This window comes from Drosophila persimilis, unplaced genomic scaffold (assembly GCF_003286085.1).
Source record: "Drosophila persimilis strain 14011-0111.01,24,50 unplaced genomic scaffold, DperRS2 tig00000191-arrow-pilon, whole genome shotgun sequence".
Classification (NCBI taxonomy): domain Eukaryota; kingdom Metazoa; phylum Arthropoda; class Insecta; order Diptera; family Drosophilidae; genus Drosophila; species Drosophila persimilis.
Window position 1 is genome coordinate 3845587 of NW_020825298.1, and position 24117 is coordinate 3869703.

At 50.9% G+C, this 24117-nt stretch overlaps 1 protein-coding gene across 1 annotated transcript in view; it reads right to left on the reverse strand.

Moving 5' to 3' along the window:
- Positions 1-10742: 10742 nt before the first annotated feature.
- Positions 10743-24117, reverse strand: part of LOC6595453 (protein dachsous) — a 66601-nt gene continuing 53226 nt past the window's right edge. Inside the window, exons 6-10 of the mRNA XM_002020553.2 lie at positions 22720-23866; positions 22243-22659; positions 21804-22176; positions 18047-19317; positions 10743-14591 (exon numbers count right to left, since the gene is read on the reverse strand). Of these exons, the coding sequence (XP_002020589.2) occupies positions 11158-14591; positions 18047-19317; positions 21804-22176; positions 22243-22659; positions 22720-23866 (6642 nt within the window). The 3' untranslated portion in view covers positions 10743-11157. The remainder of the gene's footprint in view (positions 14592-18046; positions 19318-21803; positions 22177-22242; positions 22660-22719; positions 23867-24117) is intronic.

Consider the following 24117-nt stretch of genomic DNA (forward strand, 5'->3'; position numbering starts at 1 on the left):
CAAATTAAGGATCTAATACTTTAAGACTGTAAAAGCTACCCTTTAACCCTCAACCAGAGATGGTTCTCCTTGCCTCCTTTAATTATATTTCAGACCATTTTTCCCCCTAAAGTCCCTCTATGTATCCGAGCACATCTGGGTCTAGTATCGGGGGTATCCATTAGTCGCAATATCTCCATGTTCTTAGTTACGTTTTCTGTATTGAATATTTTCCATACTTGATGCAAAATGCAAATTTTAAGCTCAGTGCCTCAAATATTTTGGCATTTTGCGCATTAATTTCCAGGTACCCGCCCCACCGCAATGATCTACTCCGATGCTATCCACCACACTCTGCTCCATTCGATCCATACGCGATGCATTCGATCCATTGAGAGTGGCCCAGAGTCTGGGGCTGACGCTGAGGTTGGTCGACCAACCGGTTGTCGGTCCGTGAGTCCCTCTGTCCCGCCGGTCGTCTCATAATTCTGAATGCAGTTTGTCGTCGTGGTGGCTTCGATGTTGTTTGGTTGCTGTTTTGCCTAATACGTGACTATCATGTCATAATAGCGAATTATTAGAATTTAATGCGGTCACAATGCTGCGCCGTGAACCCCGGGCTGAGGCTGAGGCTGAAGCCGAAGCCCAGACGCGAATGCTGATCTCCTCCTGTCTTCGGTCTACGGTCTATGCTCTGTCCCATATTTACTAACTGGGTCGACAGTTGGCCGACTCCTCTCGTTTGCGGCACTGCTGTGGGGGAGCATTACACAGTTTGGAGTAGGAATTTATCCGTAGCGATGAGAGAATATCGATTTGATATAGATAAAGTATCAGAAATGTGCAGAAAATATAGACACCTTCAATTTTTTGTAGGAGAGGAAATATTTATTTTAAAAAAATCGATAGCGAAAATGTATCGAGTTTTTATCGAAAAGGTATCGGTTTCAATAGGGAACAAAGATAATATTTGATCTTTGTTGTCCGACATATATTTGAAATCTTATTATTATCGACATAGTGATAAGTATCGATAACAGATGTAAGTATATATGGAACAGAAGAGGAATTTTATGAATAAAGAACTAAGGCTTGGCGATATTGTTATTCCGATACCATTCCTCGAGCTAATGATTGCGTAAAGGTGCCAAGTGTAGAGGACTGGGCCTGGAGGGCCCCATCATAAGCCGCTCAATCTCAGCGATTGTCGCTTTTAAACTCCCATTGGCTCGGACCCACCTTTGGCCACTGGGCGTTGCACGGATCGGATCGGATCGGATCGGACAGTGGCTTTCGCCAGTCGAAAGAGCCATAGATCGATCGAACGTCTAAACGGCCTAAAGCAGATTAAATGCGGCGGCTTAAATAATTTCCCATGGCTGCGATCTGCATCTATATTGGCATCTCCGTCTCCGTCTCCATCTCCATCTCGGAGTCCGAGTCGGAGTCGGAGTCTAATCATGGTGATCATTCGATTTGCGATTGAGCGTGCCACATTGGGAGATTAGCTCTGGGGGCATTCAACGATCGACGAACCAACGATCCATCGATCCATCGATCTCTGGCGATGATTTTATGTCTTGATTAAGTATACGCCGCGTGCTTATTGATTTAGTTTCACTTGAATTGCGTTTTTCACGCTTTTTCAAGCCAAAGCCAAAGACCAACGACCAAACCAAAGACCAAAGACAGTGGCATGCCGCACTGCAAAGTACTGCGCTGCACTGGGAACACCTGCACGATCTCTGTGTGCCTCTTGGAGTCGACTCCACTGACACTTACATGTTCACACTTGCTGAAATTTCTGTTTGTTCTGTCTCGCGGAGTCTGTACTTTTTCGGGGATTCGTGTGTTGCAATTCTTTAGGCATTTTTGACAACTCCAAAAGTCTGTGAAGTCGGAGTCAGAGCCAGAGCCAGAGCCAGAGTCGGGCCTTTTATGGTGGCAGCCCCCCCCCAATTGTGGATTGGGGGCGTCTCCCCTCGCTCATTTATAAAGAACGAGCTGGCGAGGCGTTAAGTTTCATGTAGGTATTGATTTCCATTTGATTTCACAGCCAAAAGCAGCAAAAGCAGCAAAGCCTCCCGCCTCTTGGCTCCAGCCAAAGCATTCGACAATATTTCACAACATTTCACCTCATTAATCAAACAAAACTGCAAGGGTCTCCGCTCTCAGACGCGACGCTCAGATGCGACTCCCAGGTCAGTTTCAGCGACTCCGACATATTTTCGGCAAGTGTCAGCGTTTTACAGTTAACATTCGAAATCTGCTTCGAAATCTCGAGGATCGTTGACTTTTTAATTGATTAAAATGAGAAATCGTTACGATTTGTGTGCGTTGATTGTGCGGGACTCCTCTCCTTCGAAAGGATCTGATTTCAGCAGGGCAGGAGGATCATCTGCAGCAGCATGAAAGCATGGAGAATGGAGCATGGACCATGGAGCATGGAGGATGCAGCAGATGGAGGATGACCTGGTGGCTATTGTTCGTAAAATCATAATGACAAGTGGAACGGCGGGGACACAGGAAATGAAATTCGATACTTTTTCCCGCACTTTTTCGCAGCATTGCTGTTCTGCGAAATACGAAATACGAAAATTCGCAATGCAATAATAAGCAATAAAAATTCTTTCAGATGTGGAATGGATTTTCTCGGCTTATTCTGTGGAAGATTTACGATCCACGGGGCGGCTTGACCACTTTGATGGCTAAACCGAATCCCCAAATATCTTTCGAATCCACGCCATCCTCTGGAGTCCACTCCTTAAGCCTAATTGTGCTTTTTGATGCAACTGTTTCGCATATTTGCTTTCTATTGAAAGAGAACAATCTCCTGCTCCTCCTGCCCCACTCTCCTGCTGCTGCTGTCCTGGTTAGCGACCTCTGGCCCCTTGAATGCGATCCACCGATCGCTGACAACTTTTGTACATTTCTCGCTAAATTAACTGAATTTCTGACCTCGTCGTCGCTCTGATGGCCAAAAGGGAGAACTGCCAAAAAACAACACAAGAGACAAAACCAGAACCACAAAGAACGAAAGAGAGAAGTGGAGACTCTTCCTCCCTGTGCAACAGCAACAACAAAAGCGAATCGTTAAGAGTCCAAGGATCGCATAACTCGCACTCTGTCCCTCTCTGGCTCTCTCTCTCGCGCTCTCTGTCTCTCTGGGACTGCAGAGTCAACTGTGAATTTCCGAAAAAACCCACAGAACCCAAAGCCCAAAGCTGCCCGAATGTTGCTGCCACTGCTGCATGCAGCTGCTCTGCTCCCCTTCCCCTCCCCTCCCCCAAAAGGCGGAATGGCAGTACGGCGGGGGGGAAATATGCGCAAACTGCTTGATGTCCACTTAAAAGTGTCAACGTGAAATTCTTGGCACAGCCACAGCCACAAAAAAATACAGCCTCAACAACTGTGAGTGTTGCCTGTTGTTGCCTCGTGAGCTTCCACTCATTGGGGCAGCCAGTGGGCAGGGGGGGGGGGGGGGGGGGGGGGGGGGGGACCAGGAGGGGCAGGCACGGGGATTGGGATAGTGAGGATTGGGACAAGTACCGCTTTTCTCTCTTCGTGTGTGTGTGTGTGTGTTTGCTTGTGCTGCAATTTCTACAGTTTTTTCCCTTTGCGGTCGACTTCTGTTTCTGCCTGGCGGGGGATTCGGGGAGGAGGAAGAGAGAGCTCTCAGCCAAAAAAGGGAGCTACTCTATCGAGAGAGAGAGATAGTAGGAATATTCGAAAAAATTATAAATTTTCATTAGAATAATCTGAAGAAATATTAACGATTTCGAAATATTGCCATAATTCAACAAGAAATGCTCCTGAAAACCTTTTTTGAAGGAAGTCATATACTTGTTAAATTTGTAAAACGTAGTCGCTACCATCCTGTATTCGACTAAAATCCATTATTTATATCCTCTAGCCATAATATCACAAAAAATTACATAGAAATGAAGCAGATTCTTATATACAAGATAACGAGCTCTGATTTTACAGAGGTTCAGATGTTGTATCTTAAGTAGAGCGATATCTGTTGCATTGGAATATCTTACAAATAGAGGTGTACTTGAAAAAACAGCAGATCAATCAATGATTTAGAGCTGTCCTCTTTGATTCTAAGGAATCTCTATTATATTTTAGAAAAGCAATTAATTCAGAGATTTTTTGATATATTTTCCAAATATTAAAAGCCTGCAACTTCTACTTTAAGAGCGTGAATGAAGAATGTACTGCCTATACCGATATTCAGATGTGCATCCAGTTCAGTGGAGCCATTTCGAATGGATTTCTGATGGATCAAATAGGATTTGCACTGCTCTGCTGGACCCAAAACGATGCTAGAAAGAACAATATAAGCAGCTAATTAATGCCAAGCGATGGTAAAAGAAGGTCACTCCAAGCCATAGAACTGAATGTGCCAGAGCTCTCTCACTCTAAGTCCGTGTGTGTCCGTCTTTGGCAGCTCTCTCTCTGGCTGTCCTTTTGCAGTGCAGGGCATTCTTCAGGTCGTTCCCACATGTCCCTCCGTTGCTCGATGCCTCGATTCCTTTGTGGCTTTTGTTATTTCTCCCGCTGCTGCCTCCCGATGTATATATACTATATATATCTGTACCTGTATATATATGAATGTGTGTTGGGTTTTTTTTTGGCAGTTGAATTGCGCCTTTCGCCAAACCAATTCCGTTCATTTATCTTGAACTTTTCCTTCGTTCATTTGGGCCTCTGTTTCTGTCGTTTCTGCTGTTTCTTCTGTATTTCTGTGGTGCATTTCTGCGGCTGTTTTGCTGCCGCTTCTTTCGGGGCAAAGTTGCAGCCAGCATTTCGGGAATTTGGGTTGCTCCTTCTCTCCACCATGGCTGTGTGTGTGTGTGTGTGCTTGTGCCTCGCTTTTTGGTGGGGCAACAAAAATATCACACGAGTATAATTGAGTTTGACACAATAAATTGCTCATCGCGGGACAAGAAGCTGCGGCTGGAGCTGCGGCCAATCCCCTTCTCGGAGCTGACCTTTAGAGCCGCCACTGCGCTGATTTATAAATTGATTTCTGCTTAAGTTTGTGGCAGCACAGCGGGGCTCCTTGTGGCTTGTGGCTACTTGCCACCACATTCGCTGGCCGTCCAGGGCCGGCTGACCGATCATTTGATTTTCAGCGCATTAACACATTCGAGTCGCTTAAACGAATCTTAATGATTAGCCTCCACAGTCCAGCATTCAACATCTGCAGTCCCACAATCCCACAATCGAGTCGCCACAATGAGATCCGTCGCCTGACACTGACGATGCAACGGCACGAATATTTCAATTAACTGACATTCGATGATGCCCCAAAATGAGGCGCATTGAGGAATCATCATGGATCATGGCAGCGCGGAGCAGGAGAGGCACTGCGGAGGCTGTCTGTCAGACGGATGGAGACGACATCCGATGGCTGGCAATCCGCGATAAAATGCAAATCTCTCTTGAAGCTTGAAGCTAAAAGGACACCACCACCAGAACCGCAAAAATCGAAGCCGAATCCGTATCGGAATCGGTATCCCGACAAAACAATGGATGGCCATTGCTTGTTGCAATGTTGCTGCTGCCGCTGCTGCTGCTGCTGTTGGTGGCACATCAATGTCGTCTCAGTGGCATCGACAGCAGCAGTGGCGGGGGCAGGAGGCAGGAGGCAGGAGGCAGCGGCTGCGGCTGCAGATGCGGACTCTAATCTTCATCAGCCGCCGTTTGTAGTCTTCGGCGACGGGCGCAAAGTGTAAGCCTCACACAGAAATCCCCAGGAGAGAGAGAGCGAGAGATGCGGATGGATGCGGCTTTATCTGCTCAATAGATGGACATTTGGATAGATTGTTCTTGTTTTGGCGTTTGACGTTGCTGCCTCCTGCTGCCTCCCTCGGCTTCGCATTATGAGATTCTATCATCGAAGAAGGAGAGGAAGATTCAGGCATCCAGGGATCCAGAGATCCAGGGAGAGAGTGTCTGTGTGTGTCATGTCCAAATTGTTTGGGGGGCCACCAGAAGCTGCAGCTCCTTTTGCTAGAAAGAAGAACAACTATTATTATATTTTAATGGTTACCTCTGTTGCAACATTGCTGGCGTATGGGGCATGGATAGAGGCTCGGATGGATGGACGGATGGATGGATGATTCTATTGCCATTATGGCCGAGGCCAGAGATTGAGCCCCTTGTTCCATTATGCGGCGTTTGCGCTTGTCAGTCCTCTAATGGATTCCTCGATTCCATTCCATTTCGCTTCCATCACCAAAGTTTCAGTGCCTCTGCTCTCCCTGTCTCTCTCTCTCTCTCTCTGTTGCAAGAAACACAAGATGGGGGGCACACACAGACTGTGTGCTGTGCTGTGCCTCATCTTTGGCCGCGTTCTTCTGCTTCTTCTTGTCTCTTTCTGCGGCGCCACAAACGTATCGAATTACATTTGGCGGCAGTCAGTCGGTTTCTGCAGTCGGCAGGCGAACCTTTGATGCAGCCACTCATCTGTGGCTCGTCTGTGGATCTTTGATCTCTGAAGATCTCTTCATTCAAAGAGGCGATCGGGATTGGATCCTTCTCTAACGGAAACGGAAATGGTCAATGCAGGGGGAGGGCGAAGGGGCAGGGGACTGTGGTGTGCCCCCAAGGTCTCGCTTTTCTGTGCTTTTTTTTGCATTCATAAAAATCTGTTTATTGTGATTGTGTTCCTCTTGGCCTCTGCCGTCTGTGGCTGGCCCAATCAAGCAGCCTGGTGGCAATTAGCTCTTGCCCCGCGCTGCTGCAGCAATCGTGGTATATTTCGTGGTAGCAATTATTTTCGCATTTGTTGGCCACTTGGCCCACGAAATGCTAATGCGAATGCGGGAATGCATGTATCTTTCGCTGAGAACGTACAGAACGAGGCTTATTAGTGCAATAACTTTGGACAATAAAACGCAGTCGTCGAGCAGTGAACTTCAAAGGATCTCAGAAGTGTTAAACTGACATGCGAAAGATGTGGCAGCAGCGGCACGAGAGAGAGACGTGGCAGTGGCAGTGGCAGTGGCAGACTCGAGTGGAGTGCAAGAGGCAGAGCCATAATTCCACAGCCGCAGTCTGCCGGTGATGACGGACCTTGCAGATCGAGGCAGTGCCTTCGCCAGTCAGTTTAGCGTCATTTCATTCTGCATCAAGCTGCCGCCCCGCCGCCTTGCCGCCCTGCTGCCAGGCTGCCCCTATGCCCCTCACCTCTTGCCACATGCGCCCCCATATCTGACACTTGCAATGAAGACATTAGCCGCTAATGGAATTGTTATTAAGCCGCAGAAGCGCGCCTCCATCAGGGAGGATCTGGGTCTGGGAAGCTTTAATTTCATTTTGAATTTCGCCAAGGATTTGGATGCACATCCCCAATCGCCATCCCTATCTCTGTGCAGTAATCACTTTATTGTGCGCTTGATGTATTGACAAATTATAAAAACATAAGGCCATGGCCATGGCTCTGTGGAGATCTACAACTGAATTGAGCCTTAACACGCATTCCCCAAATCACTTATTTTGCAATCAGAGAAGTGGCCCTGACAGGGGGGCAGGGCTCGCCCCCTCCCACTCCCACATTTGACAGGAGATGTGAAAAATGTGTAGAACAATGCTCTCTGGGATCTGGTGGGACGCTACGTGCGCCTACTTGTGGCTCAGAGGCCACTTAAATGGCTTTAAAAATAAACCCAAACCGATGCCCTGGACTATCCTTCGGTCCTTTCCCTCGTTCCACAAAATTAAGGCTTTTCACTTTCCGTCGTCGACGTATTCGACGTCTTCGACGTCTTCGAGGCCTGTTGTCTCGTGTGTACACACCCCAAAAAATGTGCGTAGCCCCCCAAATGAATGCCTAGGACATCATCGATGGAGCCCAGCGCCAAACAACCCATAATCATAATCATCATCATGATGATCGTCCGCTCGCTCGCTGGCTCGTTCGTTGGTGCCACAGTGCAACAGTGCAACAGTGCAACAGTCTGTTCTTTGGCCACAATCATGCCACATCTATAGCCACATCCACATCGACATCCAGGTGGCTTCTTCGTTGTTATTTGTATTCGCTGTAATGTGAATTGACTGCTACTAATAATAACCACGAGCGTTTACTCGTAGATGCCCTCCCTCCTTCCTTCCGTCCTTCCTTCCTTCCTTCGTCCAAGGATAGTGCGTCCACTGCAGTGTATATAGTCTGTACTGCGTCTGTCTCTCTGTCTGTATCTGTGAGGCGGTCCCTGCCGAGATGTGACCGAAAAAGGCAAAGACTAAAAGGGCACCAGAATGGCTGATCGAATAATGGAATGCCCTAGAAATTTCAACAAAATGATCCTAACGTAAATTTTAAAAGTACTGAAAAGTCCGCAACATTCTCTTAAATTTTATAGAATTAAAAATATTTAATCCTTAGGATCATAGATTGACAAAATGAACTTATTAGATTTGATTTATTTTCCCTTTCTGTTCAGAGCCAATTAAAGGAAAGTGCGGACCATATACAATATTACTTTCTTTAAAATATTGAATTTTGATCCTCAAGATCAGTGTTGCTTTTAGAAAAACTTCATACATATTCTTCAATAAGTAAATATCAGAGAAGTTAATAAAAAATACCAATTCCAAGGGTTGCAGTGAGTATATGATATATGATATAAGTATGTATATTCTTCTTATGAGAAGAAAAATTATTATATTGGCTCTTGAAAAGTTAGTTTAAAGAAATTCTAGAATAACTGTAAGGCATCTTAAGACTGATTAAACCTCTTTGGAGGGATATTCTTGACTCATTGGCAAACCATACCATCTATTACAATTCCTTAAGAATAAATCAAGTTTTAGGTTATTTTTTTCCTAGGAAAGTTGTAAGCTTCCAGCCAATCGGAGCACGTGCCTCAACATCACGAGACTTGGCTTCGTTATGGATATTTATTTATCTCCCTGAAAAAGTGACTCCCTCCGATACCAACCCATATACCCTTCTGCCACATAGGGTATGCAAAAAAGGCGAAAAACAAATTTCAGCAGCTCTCCTCTCCTCTGCCTGTTCCTCTTCCTCTACCTTTCCGCTTTGTTGATCTGTTGCAATTGATACGAGAGTCGAACCCGCGACTTGCGACTCGCGACTGGCAAATGGAAATAACTCAACTCTCGAGATCCGCCGCAGCGGACTCCGAGTCTGAGGCCGAGTCCGAGTCCGAGTCCGCGTCCGACTCTGTGGCACAGACGAAGCTGAAGCTGAAGCTGTGGCAGAGGCACATAATGATAATGACGACAGGCAAAGGGGCAGCAGCCGTGGCAAGGGCAGCCAGGCAACAGGCGGTGGAGGTGTGGTGCAGACCAGAAATCAGCAACAAATAAATGAGTTCATGCAACGTCTTTGAAATGAAGACAAAGTGGATGTCGGTTGTTGGATGTTGGGGTTTATGCCATTCCCATTGCCATTGGGATTGTTGCAGAGGATGCTGCTGGGGCACGGGACACGGGACATGGGGCAGAGTCTGCCGAGTGTCTAGAACAACAAGGAGGAGGCCACCGCCTATCGGATTGTGGCAGGAGTCAGGCTCTGGCTCTGGCTCTGGCATTGGCATTGGCACTGGGTGCGATGTGTGTTGTGGCAGTTCAAGAGTTCAGCCAAAACTTTGCCACCTACTACACGAGGGACCAAGGGCTTCCCTTCGATGCCTGCCTCCCTCCTCCACTCGACTCCTTGGGTGCCGTACATATGTATGTGGGCGTGTCTGGCACTTTTGCTTTCCCAAAAAACGATCCCCAGTCGTGGATCCATGTGGGGTCTTTCCAATGGCAATTAATCACAAATTCTGGGGCTATTTTTTATTTTTCCTTTAAATATTTATTCTCTTGATTTCGTTTCGCTATTACAAACTATGGTTCTTATGGATCGCACAGTTCTTGGCAGATCCTAACTATCGAAAACATTTTTACAGCATTAAGATTACACAATTAGCATCACGCACAAGTGAAGAACTATATAATATACGATCTATACACATACGTACTACACATAATAACTATCTTAAGCAAGCTTTAGGCTATACCTTCGTTTCCTCGTTTATTTGCTTGTGTTTATACAAGGGTCGTCGTTCTCCCTCTCTCAAACAATTACTAAACAAAACTTTATACAATTTTCCCCTCAACATTATATCACCCTCGTTATACGATATATATCCTACGAATGGGAAGTGGAAAACGCGAATGTTGTATGGGAGATTGTGCGGCCGTAAAACTAGTTTAGGTTTAAGGGTTCTATTGGGGTTCGTCTTCCGCTTGGAGCTTAATGTCTAGGCTCTAAATGCTTACAACTTATGGCTGTTCTACCTGCTTCATCTCTCTCCTGTCGCTGTCGTCCTCGTGTGTGCAAGCAGATGAGTCTCAGAGAGTCTTTGTTGGCTTTGTGGTTGTCGTTTACTACTCGTTAAAGTTAACTATTACGATAATACACTCGGAAAAACATATCAACTGAAGATTAGAAAGTACCCTTGGCTTCAGAAAGTCCCCTAAGTTTAAAAGTGTTTAAAAGTGACTTAAATTAAAAGTTTAGTATCAAAATAATATGTTTTTACTGGCTAGAATCTGAATGCTTTTCATCAGAGGAATATATATAATAGAACTTATAATATTCCTTGTGAGATTTTCAAACAAAATGTTTATAGTTTTGAAGCATATAAATATAAAACTTGTCGAATCAGGCAGAGAGTATTTTTTTTTAAATATTGAGAAGCTTTTTTAATTCCAGTATTTTTTCTGTCCAAGTTTTATGTAATATACCGAACGTATTTCTACGGTCTAAATAATTCGGACTTATCTCTTCTATTTTGGGCTTTTTCTTATACAATTCAGTCGTTCAATATGTCAGTATTTTATTCGTTGTAATTCGGTAGTATTTTTTCGAAATAGTTGCTTCTTTAAGATCCTACCAAAAATACCATAAAATCCCACTCTTTGGGAGACTTTCTTGAAAGTCAGCACAACTGTTTTCCGAGTGTAATTACATCTATGTGCCATAGGGGATATCATACCTATCTATCATATAGTATATATACAGCATTAATGTGTGTGTGTGCGTGTATGTGTGAGTGTTTTCGTGTGTGTGGCAAGGGTGTATGTATGTATGGGGTGCAAGTAATACTATGATGCATGTACAGCGCTCCTCAGGAATCCTCTCCTGTCCTATCACATCCTTGTACCCACATTACCCCGCTGCGTGGGCTGTGGCGGGGGGGCATGGCCGTGGCGCGGCAGCGACACATGTGGCAGGTGGGTGGGCGGACCGCCGCCCAGCGGTGAGATGGAGGGCGAGCGGGTGGCCAGCGGTGAGAGCGAAGGCGAGAACGAGGGCGACATGGCGGAGGAGGTGCTGAAGCTGCCACTGGCCTCGTGGCCGATGGGGGAGCGGGGCAGGCCCCCGGCCATGCTCAAGTGCGGGGGCAGGCGCATCGGCAGGTTGATGGCCCGCGGCGCGACATTAGTGAGCAGCGGCGGAGGAATGTGGGTGGGCGGTGGCGGAGGTTTCAGCACCACGCTGCCCGCCCCCGCGGACGAGTGGGAGGAGGAGTGCTTGCTCTTGGCCGACGAGGAGGCGCCACTGCCGCTGTGGCCGCTGTGCTCCGACATGGTGTCGTCCTTGAGGCGCGCTATCTCCGAGAAGACGTGTGCCAGGGGCTGGTACTGCGGCCCCCAGTCGAGCAGATAGTCCCAGTTGTAGCTCCCCGTCAGCTCCTCCTCGCTGTGGACAATGGAGCTGAGAGATCCGCCCACATTGCTGCCCCCCACCACGACGGGCACGGGCACGGGCACCTCTCCGTAGCTGCCCATCATCGCCGCCCCATGGCCGTGGCCCGTGATGGCCGTTCCGATGGTCCCAATGCTGCCCGCTGTCGTTGCGGCATCGTCCGCACTGCTGCCTCGCTCGGAGCCACCGCCATTGCCGCCGGCGACGTCGTTGAGCTTCGCGTAGATGAGATTCGTGATGTCGGAGCGGGCGGTGGCGGCATCCTCGTCGTGGAACATGTGCAGCGAGTCCACCATTGGCATCGTCATGGGCATGGTCATGGGCATCGGGATGGGGTGGCTGCTGCCGGCCATGCTGGAGGCGCCTCCCCCTCCCCCACTGCCGCTGGGATCGTGATCCACGATGCCGAGACGCGCCAGATACTCCTGTGTGTTCTGCACGGAGATGTCCGAGATGCGGCCATCGTCGCTGCCCCCTGCACCGCCTCCGCCGCGATGGTGCAGCGGTCCCTCGTTGATCATGCGGATCTCCTCGTCCTCGCCATCATCCTCGGCCGATCCCCGGCCACTGGAGCCGGACTGCTCGGAGCCGGACAGCTCTGAAGTGGTGGCTGCCCCGGAGCTACCAGCATGGGGACCAAAGGGCGGGATCTCGTCGTACTTCGGCGGCGCAAACTGCCCGGAGGCGCCTCCTGCCGCTCCACCCGAGATGCCACCCCGAATGGGGATCGTGTCGAAGGCACTGGGATCCACGTAGCTGTTGGAATTGCCCACGCCCACCGTCTCCGTGCTGAGATGTGGCTTGACCACATTCCGCGGCTTGCGGCTCCGCATGTGGATGAAGAGGAAGATGCCAGCGGCGGCACAGAGGACCAGCAGGAAGGCGATCAGCAGACCGATGGCCCAGTCGCCCATGGTTCCACCGCCGCCGTTGATGCCAGCGCTGGCGAGGTTCGTTCCGGGATGTGCCAGAGGATCCAGGGCGATCTCCACGACGGCCATCGCTGTGAGGGAGTTCTGCCGGCCCGAGGATGCGGAGATCACGAGGCTGATGTCCCGCCCATCGTGGGACCCCAGGCTGTCGTCGTCGAGCTTCAGTTTCCGTTTGATCAGCACCGCTCCGCTGCTGCGATTGACCTTGAAGTGGGTGTGGGGGGCACTCAATTGGTAGACCACGCGTCCATCGGGTCCACTGTCTGCGTCCGTGGCTGTGACCTGCCCCACGACGAAGCCTTGCGGCAGAGCGGCAGCTGCCGGCAGTACGAAGCGGTAGGTTCTCTCAGAGAACTGGGGAGCAAACTCATCCCGCGAGTCCACCTCCACGCGCACGGCCACGCGTGCCCCCTTGCCACCCATGTCGCTGGCCCGCAGCTCCATGTCGTAGCGCTGCCGCTGCTCGAAGTCGAAGACAGCCGCCGAAGACACCATCCCCGAGTGGGAGTCCACGCGGAAGAGCTTCCAGGAGCTGTCGTCCCCGGATGCGGGGGCAAGGCTGTAGTTGAGGGCCCCGAAGGGACCTCTGTCCAGGTCGCTGGCATGCGCCTGAAACACGCTGCTGCCCACCGGCTCGTTCTCCGCGATGAAGTGCACGTACTCGGAGAGCGGGAACTTTGGCTCATTGTCGTTCTCGTCGTGCAGCTCCAGGTGGAAGGGCTGCAGGCTGCAGAGCGGGCGCGGATGGTGGCTGTCGCATGCGCGAATGATCAGCTCGTAGCTGGTGGCCCCACTGTCGTAGTCCAGGCGATTGTTGACGAACAGCACGCCCGAGACGAGGTCGATGGTGAACATGTGCTCATCGTTGCCAGAGGTGATGTCGTAGACCACCTCCGAGTTCGGAGAGTTCTCCTGGTCCGCATCCAAGGCGACCAGCTGGGCAATGGAGTACCTCAAGGGAGCCAGCTCGCTGATCTCCGCCTCGTACTTGGCGCTGCGATCGAAGATCGGGAAGTTGTCATTGGCATCCAGGACGGTGATGACTACAGTGATGCCTGCACTCGAATTGGAGGGGGAGGATGCCGATCCAGATCCCCCTCTGTTGATCAGAAGACGCAGCTTGTACAGATCGTTCCTCTCCCGATCGAGGGGCTTCACCAGGACAATGGCCTTGGATTGGAGCAGCTCAAAGGCGGCCTCCTCGTTGCCGGCTGCAATGACGAACGGTTGATCCTGCACATCTTGCGAGAGCTGCAGCACCACCGATCCCAGAGGAGCCGCCTCGCTGATCTGGGCGCGATACTGCGTCTGCTGGAACTGTGACCGGGCGGATCCGCTGTCGCTGGCCTGCACTCTGAGAAGCGTGGCCCCGAAGAGCGAGTGCTTTCCCCCATCTCTGGCCAGAATCCTCACAAAGTAGTCCCCACTCGCGGATTCGGGGATCTGTAGACGACTCATGTTGACTGAAACCACACCACTGGACGCACCCACGGAGAAGCCTTCGACTGGAGGGTCTATGGAGTACCGGATCTTTGAGTTGCTTCCCTCGGCATCCGCATCCGTGGCATTCACTGAGAGGAGCTCCAAGTCCATCGAGAGACTGTCGGCCACCTCGGCCACAGCGGGAAGGATGGCAAAGTAGGCGGGCGGCTGCTGGGCCAGGAATACCGGGGCATTGTCGTTCTCATCGTTCACGCGCACAGTCAGAGTAGTCCTTGCCTCGTGGGCCGCATCGGAGGCAATCACCTCCAGCTGGTACTCCTGCTGCAGTTCGTAGTCCAGGCGCCGCTTCAGCACCAGCTTCCCGCTGTAGCGGTCCAAGGCGAACAGGGTGAGGCTCTCGTCGTCCACAGAGGATTCACTGACCAGGCGGTACGTCAGCGTGGGATAAGTGTCCACATCGTTGGCCGATATGGAAGCTATCACGGCTCCGAGTTCGGTTGCTAAAGGAGGGAAGAGAAGAGATATAGGAATGGGAAATGGTTAAGAGAGGAATGCAAAAGAGGATTATGAGTATACATATATTTATGGAGAGGTGTCTTTCAATACCCTTGAAACTTATTCAACCCTCTTTTACTGGAGAACATTGACATAATGTCCGACTTGAGCGAGAATTTGAGGGCGACCAACTCTGCAGAAATGTAGGTGTCCAGGCACATATCACGTATAAAAACCCAAATGCATATGCTCTAATAATAAATAGAAAGAAAATGGTATAAATAGGAAAGAAAAAGAGAATTCCTTCCTTTTTCTCTCTCACTCTTGCCTCACCATATCACGAGCACTCTTTCCTTTTTGGTTCTCTTCTTCACTGCATCCCTTTGCTACGTGGGAGTAGGAAAGGGACAAAGCTTGACGAATAGTCAAGCACGCACACACACACACATTGCTGGAACTCACGTGATCGAAAGGAAAAAAGCGAGACAAACGAAAAGATTAAACATTTTAGAAGTTTACACATGAAAGAAAAGTAATTATGCAAAAATTATATGTTTATTTACATATATATCAAACATTTTACATATCTATCACACATTGCCGCACTTTTCCTTCTTCGAGCTGCATTTTTGCCATTTTGCCGCTGTCTGCGCCACCGCCCTTGAGCAATAAAATAACCCCTTTGGTTATTTTCAATGCATCAGTACACTAAACTTCATTACACACCTGCTCGACATTTTACCCAATGGATTTTTCACCATTTTCCTCATTTTCACGGAATGAAAATCGGAGCTAACTTACGAACGCGTGCTTTGACCGGGTGAAAAAATTTGAGTGAGAGCGCCGCTAAGGCGTTCATTCTATGCTCTCCTGCTCCTCTTTCTATTTGCTCTTCCTCCCACGCTCTCTCGAGCATTTTTGCTTATGCTTAACTCCACTCCTCTTCTCATTCTCTGCTACTGCAAAGCGAGATCAATTAATTTAATTAAATTAAGTAATTTCACAAATAGAGATCAATATATTTAATAACATTAAGTAATTTCATGCGCTGCACCTACACCGCCCACTGCAACTCACTCTCCCACCAGTCTATCCATCTCATTTCCACTCCCACAAGATGACTTTTGAGTGACTTTTGCTCAAGATGAGATTATACCAGGTGGTCCGCTATGTTATGTTACACTCAGCATTGCTGAGCGATTGTTTGTTGAGAGAGAGAAGCAGGAGTGGGAGAAGTGATGGCAATTAGGAAGAGTAGCAGGAAAGGGCGTACCCTGGTGAAGGGGGGAGGGGAGATTCAACATGCTTAATAGTAGCAAAAAAATTTGTATTTAATTTTCACTGCACATTTAAAACAAATGTTTTTGCTTAATTGATTTGATTTTTCTAAAAAAAATGTAACATCATTATCAAACGCGTAACAACCTCGATCCCCCTTCGCGAAACGCTGGTTACGCCCTTGGTAGCAGAATGAGGATCAAAGAATACACGGCATTTGCGCCGCTCTCACTTAAATTTTTTCACCCGGTCAAGGCGTACGTGCGTATGTAAGCTCCGATTTTCAAGTCCGTGAAAAACTCGGAAAATGGTGAAAAATCCAACGGGTAAAATGTCGCGCAGGTGTGCGAAGTGAATTAAAGTGTGGTGATTCAGTGATTATATATAAAAATTTTGTTTTAGTGCAAGAAAATGTGTTTGCTCAATGGCGGGGGCGGAGAAAAAGGCAAATGGCAATAAAACGGCAGCTCGTCGAAGGAAAAGTTCGGCAATAAGTGTTATTTATCTGCAATGTTTCATATAATGTAGAAAAAGATATTATTTTTGCATAAATTCATTTTTTTTCATGTTCAACAATCTAAAATGTGTTGTTTTTTCGATTCGTTTTGGCAAATGTAGCTGAGTGCGAGAGAGAGCAATTAGGAAGAGGAGCAGGAGATCAAAGAATGAGCGCATTTGCAGCGCTCTCACTTTCGTTTTACCGCCGACCAAAGCGCGCGTTCGTAAGTCAGCTCCGCGCTTAAATTCGAGAAAATTCGGGAAATGGTGAAAACCCATCGGTTAAAATGTCGCGGAGGTGTGTGAAATGAAGTTAAGATATAAATGTGCAAAATAAATGTGTTTTACTGCAAGAAAAGTGTTTGTCAAAGGGCGGGGGCGCAGAAGGAGGAAAAATGGCGGCAAAAATGCAAATCTACAAAGGAAAAGTACAGCAAATTGTGATATATATTTTATATATGTAATTAAACATTTTTTTTTGCATTAATTATTTTTTTTCATGTGGAAAATCCAAAATATTTCGTTGTCGTCCGTTTTTTCGTTTCGTTTTTCGTTTTCGCAAAAGTACCGGAATAGTGCGTGGGAGAGAGAGCAAATAGGAAGAGGAGCAGGAGAGCATAGAATGAACGCCTCAGCGCCGCTCTCACTCATATTTTATCACCCGGTCAAAGCGCGCGTTCGTGAGTTAGCTCCGATTTTCAATCCGTGAAAATGCTGAAAATGGTGAAAAATCCAACGGGTAAAATGTCGCACAGGTGTCTAGTGAAGCTGCGTGCGCAGAAAAAAGTACTTCAGTGCAAGAAAATGTGTTTTAGGGCAACAAAAAAGTTGTTGATCAAGGGCAGAGGCTAAGAAAAAGGCATTGGCAATAAAAATGCATTTCGTCGAAGGAAAAGGAAAGGTCATCAATGTGTGATTTACGTGTTTGTGTAAAATATTATTTGGCATTAATCCTTTTTTTCATGTGTAAAAATCTAAAATGTGTTTTTTTTTCCGTTGTCTCGCTTTTTTTTCGTTGGATCACGTGAGTTCCAGCTTGACTATTCGTCAAGTTGTATCCCTTTCCCACTCCCACGCAGTAGTGGGATGCAGTGAAGAAGAGAACCGAAAAGGAAAGAGTGCTCTCGTTCCAAGTGAAGTTCGTGAAAGGGTGAGGCACTGCCAAAAGTGCAGATCTGACGCTCTCTTGTTTGGTGTTTCCACACGAACTTCCGCCCTCCAGTGCCTCACCTCAAATTAATATGCCTAAAATGTGTGCTCTTATTGGAAATCTACATTCCTGCAGCGTAGCAGCGACTCTCGACTACAGGTAATTGATTCTGTAGTTTTATATTTTTGCTATTTCGTTGTAAAATATTGGAATCAACCATTTCGAATGATATTTTCTTTTATTTTGTTGGCTACTTTGTTTGGAATTTTATCGTAGAAATAGTTAAATGCCGGCTCATTGTTTCTGTTTGCATCATTCGTATAAGACGGTGAGATCTGTCTGTTTCTCTAAATATTTCTCTCTTATTTCTGTCTTTCGTACAATTTCCATTAAATTTGCCAGAAATTCCTGGGACCCTCGGGAAATATAATTTCTATAACTTTGTAGATAAGTCTCCAAGGGTATTTAAAGTCTCCATTTTGCAGTATTTTTCCAGTTTTTAAAGCTATAGATTGCTGGGGGTGTTGCACTTACCTTCGCTGACGCTCACGAGATTGTTGGGCGGGAATGTTGGCTGGTTGTCGTTGACATCGACGATCTGCACCCGAACGGTGGACGTGCCCGTCATTTGGGGCACTCCCTCGTCCGTGGCGATGATCTTCAGGTTGTAGACGTCGCGGATCTCCCGATCGAGGACGATGTTCGTCTTGACGATGCCGCTGAAGGCGGGTTCGATGACGAAGGCGTTGTCGTGGTTTCCGTCGACGATGTGGTACCGCAGACGGGCGTTGGCGCCGGCGTCCGAGTCGAAGGCCTGGACCTGGGCGACGAAGGTGCCCTTGCTGTTGCCCTCGGAGACGGTGGCCACGAACTGCCGCTGCGAGAACTGCGGACTGTTGTCGTTCTCGTCCTGCAGCTCGACGACGAGCTCCGCGTAGCTGGAGAGGATGGGGCCGTCCGAGCTGCGGGCCACCAGCACGAGGCGCAGTTCATTCGGCTGCGTGCTGGCGAGGGCAAAGGACGTGGAGGACAAGGCGCGCTGGCTGCGCGTGCCGTTCCGATCCTCTTCGGCCACGGAGGGATCCTCTGTCACCTCCTCGTAGTGCATTGCCCGACCGCGACTCAGGGCCGCCAGCGTGGGCGTGGCAAACCGGTCGTAGTCGAGGAGCGAGGGATTGGCCACACGGATCTCCCCAGAGGATGGGTCCAGCGAGAAGATGCCCTCGTCGTTGCCTGCCCCAAAGGAGAACTGCACCTTCTGGCGGCGTCCGTCGCTGCGGACGGCCACCACCTGGAGGAGTCTCAGGCCCGCGGGCGAGTTCTCGCGGAGCTTCACTCTGTAGGTCTCGTTCTGGAAGCGGAGCACGGGGGCTCCCTGCGGCGCCTCGCCCACCAGCAGCTCGATGAGTCCGACGCTGCTCTGTGGGGGATTTCCCTTGTCCCTGGCGACCACCTCCAGCTGGAGGAGTCGTCCCGACTCGCTGGCCAGACTCTGGGTGGCACTCAACGCCCCCGTGTTGGGGTTGATGCGGAACTTGCCGGCGTCTCCCTTCAGGGAGTAGAGCAGCTCCCCGTTGAGCCCCTGATCCGCGTCGTGCGCCTGCACCTTGAGCAGCGTCTGCCCGGGCTGGATGAGGGCCGGCACCTGGCCGATGTACGGATACCTCTCGAACACGGGCCGGTTGTCGTTCACATCCAGGACATTGATCTGCACGGCCACTCGGGCGGACCGGACCTCGTAGCGTCCCCCATCGGTGGCCAGAACCATGAAGCTGTAGCTCGACTGAAGCTCGCGATCGAGTTTTCTGCGGTGGAAAGAGTAATGGGGAATGATTCAATTAGTGGGGGCATCGAGGGGACGGGGGAACGGGGGGGATGGCAGATGCCTCTGCGACACTAATTAGATCTCTTTTCTTATATTATATATAATCGTAATCCTAGCCATAATTAACCACACGAATGGATGTGCAATTGATCCACCAGGAATCCAGCAGAGTGGTGGGGAGGGAGAAGAGGGGAGGGGAGGGGACACTGACTGGTAATTAAGTCATTTGTTGGGGCAGTGCTGGTGGAGGCAGAGTGGAAGACGGTGCACACTCAATTCGCATTAGCATTCGGTGGAGTAATCCGTGGCAGCCACAGCCACAGCCCCCATTCTGCCTATCGCTATCATGCGGCAGGCCCCCACCCCCCGCTCTCCCCCCTGTTGAGGCATGGGGCACAACATGTTTGCTGCCACAAATAATAAACCAAAATGATTACAATCCTCTACTCTCCTTGGATTCCTTAGCCACAACTCCCCCCCTGCCGCCCTGCCGCCCTGCTGGCTCTCTGGCTCTGTGGCTCTGTTGCATGTTGGCCAATAAAACGAATTTAGCAAATTACAAGCTCATCCCGTGGCCAAGTCCAGGGTCTGGGCTCTGGGCTCTGGGCTCCATTTTATGAATTGAATCAGTCAAAGTGAGGGAAAGGCTACACAGATCCGAGATCCAGAGAAGTGCCTTGTCCATGTCCCCCGTTGCCCTTCCCTTACCCGTTGCGACTGGCTTTTGTGGCTTTGAAACAACAGCAGAAATGCTTTCAAGGGTCAGTCATCAGTCGCTGTTGTTGTCGTCTGCCTCCTCAGACGGCGGACAGACGGCGGACAGACGGCGGACAGACGGCGGGGAGCTACGAACAAGCAAGGAATGGGCCTGCGACTGGGCCGGCGACTGGGCCTAGGCTCTTGCCTGCCTGCTTGCTGCCTTGTCCATCGCCAGTCCGTCAGTCAGAGAGCTCTCTGGCTAGGCGGCCGCCAACAGCAACAACAACAAAAACGAAAGAAAGAAAGAAACTACGAGGAACAACCGCCGGACCGGACAAGCGGCAGGCGGCAGTCGGCAGGCGCATTTTTGTCTTTTACTGGGCATACCCTTACGCCTCAGAGAGGGTATATGGGTTTTCGAGAGTGGATTGGAACTTGAAGCCCTTCTTAAAGAGCCTGGCGTTCACCGGAAGGCTTGATCGTGGCATTTAGAGGCTTGTGTGGCTGCCAGCCAAGGAGCTCTTCTTATGGCCTTTCTACAGCCCAAAACTTGCGGATAAACGTTGAAGGATGTCCGCTATGGTCTGAAATACCTGCCTTTCTATATAGTCCTCCCAAAATACAGGCTTCCAGCCCCACCGTTAGGGTATTCACAGTCTCTGCCACGCATCTAGCATTCCTTTGGGTATTTTTTTTTTGCTCTTTGTCCGCGACCGCGAAAGTCCAAGTCCAATAGCAAATCCAAGTCCAAGACTAACAACAACGTCACGAATTGTCTGTCTGTCTGATTGTCTGCTCTACAATTCTGCTCTGTGTGCCATTACCTCTCCATGTGGCAGGCAGGCAGGCAGGCAGCAGGCAGGCAGGCTCTCTGTTCATGCCACTGCCACTGCCCCATCCTCCTCTGCTGCTGCTGCTGTTGCTGTTGTTGTGTTTTTTGTCTGTTCTTAAGTCCAGTGTCCCTCTTTCCCTCCCCCTCTGTCGCCGTCTCGCTGTTTTAGGTTTTTTGTGCATTTTGGTGGCGGGGTTTTCGTTTTTATTGTTTGCCGACAATCAGCGAAAGATAAAAATTGGTACATGACAGCGGATCGCGTTTGTATAAATGGCAACACTGACGCTACTGTCATTTCAAGTGCCCCCGCTGCCCAGTCCGTGCCCCCCTCCCCTCAGAACTCTGGCCCCTGGCCGGAACTGCACCAAAAAGAGCCATGTCCAGACGGAACAAGCAATTGTTGTCATCATTGATTGTCAATAAGCATAAATCTGCACCAGAGGGGGCCTGCCTCCAAGTAGCAGGAGAGCAGGAGAGCGGCGAGGGGACTCTGAATCCGCATCCAAGTCCAGTTCTCGAGGGCTCCATCCAGAGGCTATTTATAGGAATGCGTGCGCGTCGCTCGCTGTCTGACGGGGGGTGGGGGGCTGGAGGGGGGGGATGACAGGAGACGGATCCCCGCAACATTGTCGTCGAGTCGCAGACGCGTAGGATGCGCCCAGGGATTAGCCTTAGCCCCATTTCGCGTTCCGTTGAGGAAATTATGGCAATGTTCTGTGCGCGTCCTTGCAGGAGATCAAGGTTTCAGATAAGATCCGAAACGATACATTGACTTCTGCCAGACCAACTCCTACTCAGAGGAGCCACCGCTCCTCCACTCCTCCACTGCTTTGTGGCACCCTAACCCTCGGAGAACCCCTGCCTTTAGGCGTATTTAAGTAGGGAAAACCTTTCTCCTAAACATACAGAGGGATCTCATAGGGCTCAAGACTCACCCGACGGTCGTGATGAGGCCGCTCTTGCTGTCGATGGCAAACTGCCATTGCGTCTCATTGGCCAGCGAGTAGACGAGTCGCGCATTGACGCCCAGGTCCGCGTCGGTGGCCTTGATCCGCACCACGCTCGCCCCGAGGGGGGCGTCCTCCGCCACGCTGGCCACGTACTTGGGCAGGTCGAAGCGCGGCGCGTTGTCGTTCTGGTCCTCCACGAGGACGGTGATGTTGCAGTGCCCCTGGCGACTGGTGGGCTGGCCGCGGTCCGAGGCCTGCACCTGGAGCGTGTAGCGGGCGTGCTGCTCCCGGTCGAGCGGGCGGCAGCTCAGCTCCCCCGAGCGGGCGTCGATGCTGAACTTGTTGCCCAGATTGCCGCCTGAAAAGAGGGAGGGTTCAGGGGTTGGGTCTCGGGTCTCGGGGAGAGGGCCTGCCGAGGTCTCACCTGTGATGCTGTAGATGATGTCCGCATTGGGGCCCTCGTCCATGTCGCTGGCCACCACCGTGTGGATGACGCCCGCCTCGCTGTTCTCGGGCACCGAGAGACCGTAGCACGAGCCCGGACGGAACTCGGGGGCGTTGTCGTTGACGTCTCCGATGGTTATGATGACGGTGGCCACGTCGAAGTGCTGTCCGTTGTTGCTGTCCGCGGCGGCGTTCTCCGAGGACCTCTGCTTCCGCACAGCGGCGGCCGAGGAGGAGGCGGTGGCCAGGCGGTTGGCGTCCCGCACGTAGACGGGCAGGATGTAGCTGCCTTGGGTCTCCCGATCGAAGGCCCCGCGCGTGGTCACGATCCCCCTCTGCCAGTCCACGTGGAAGAGGTCTCCGGCGATGCCAGAGGGAATCTCGTAGCTCAGATTTGCTAGAAGGAGATTCAGGGGTAAGGGGGGTGGGGTCAAGGAACCAGAGATGCGATCCTCACCATTGTCGCCGCCGTGGAAGGACTTTGCCGTGACCTGCAGCACAAAGCTGCCGCTGGGGACGTTCTCCAGGATGGTGGCGCGGTAGACGGCCTGCAGGAAGCGGGGCGGGTTGTTGTGGCTCCCCTGGACGAGCAGCTGGAGGCTGAGAGTGCTCTTCCTGGGCTCCGGCAGCCCGTGATCGACGGCGCTGATCAGGAGGGTGAAGCGTCCGTTCTTGTCCGCGTCCTCGGAGGCCGGCGGCAGGGACTTGACCAGCTCTATCACGCCCGTGGCTGCGCTGATGCGGAAGCGTCCCTCGCCGTTGCCCCCCTCGATGTCGTAGGCGAGGCGCCCGTTGTCGCCGGCATCGCGGTCCAGGGCCACAACGTGGGCCACCGTCTCGCCGATGCGCGTGGCGTCGCTGAGGAAGACGGAGGCGGAGCCGCCCTTCGCGAGGGGCGACACGAACTCCGGGGCATTGTCGTTGGCGTCGAGGACGCGCAGCCGCACTGTGACGGAGGTCTGGAGGCGCTCGCTGGCGTTGGAGGACTGGTCGAGGGCCTGGACGATGAGCGTGTACTCCTGGACGGCCTCGAAGTCCAGCGGCGCCTGCAGGCTGAGGGACCCCGTGAGGGAGTCCACCGCGAAGACGGGCGTCGCCTGCTCCTGGGTCTCGTTCAGCAGCGGGAAGTACCGCAGCAGGCGGTACTGCAGCTCCCCGTTGGTGCCCGTGTCCGCGTCGGTGGCCGTGAAGTTGTGCACGACGGCGCCCACGGCCGTGGCCTCGCTCAGCCGCAGCTCGACGGGGTCCCGGGGCCAGTGGGGGGCGTTGTCGTTGACGTCCGCCACCTCGATCTTGACGGTGACGGCGCTGCTCTGCGGATTGTTGCTGGCCGTCGTGTCCAGGGCGCGTATCTCCAGCCGGAACTCGGACTGCACTTCGCGGTCCAGGAGGCGGGCCACCACGAGGCTCCCCGTGTGCCGGTCGATGTCGAAGGCGCCCTCGATGAGGTCCTTGCTCAGCGGATTCAGGGTGTACGTGACCCGCAGATCGTCCTCCGAGTCCGTGTCCGTGTCCTCCAGACTGTTGTTGGTGTCCAGCAGCAGCAGCCGCTCGCTGGGCGTGATGGAGCCCACCACATGCCCCACATGGGCGTCCTCCCGTACCTGTGCAAGGAGTGGGGGACAATTATAGATTATTTTTGTGGCTTATTAAGAAGGGGGAGGGGGAGAGCGGCAGAGGATGCTCCATTTGGGGCCTCTGGAGGCTGGAGTCTGGGGTCTGGGGTCTCGAGACTCTTGAACGCAATGTTGTCCGCGTATCTTAATCTCAACAACAGTGTTGAAAATCCAATCTTAAAGCAATAATTCATACTTCAAGATTACGAAGGCAGCAAACATTTAAAAATTTCCTCCTC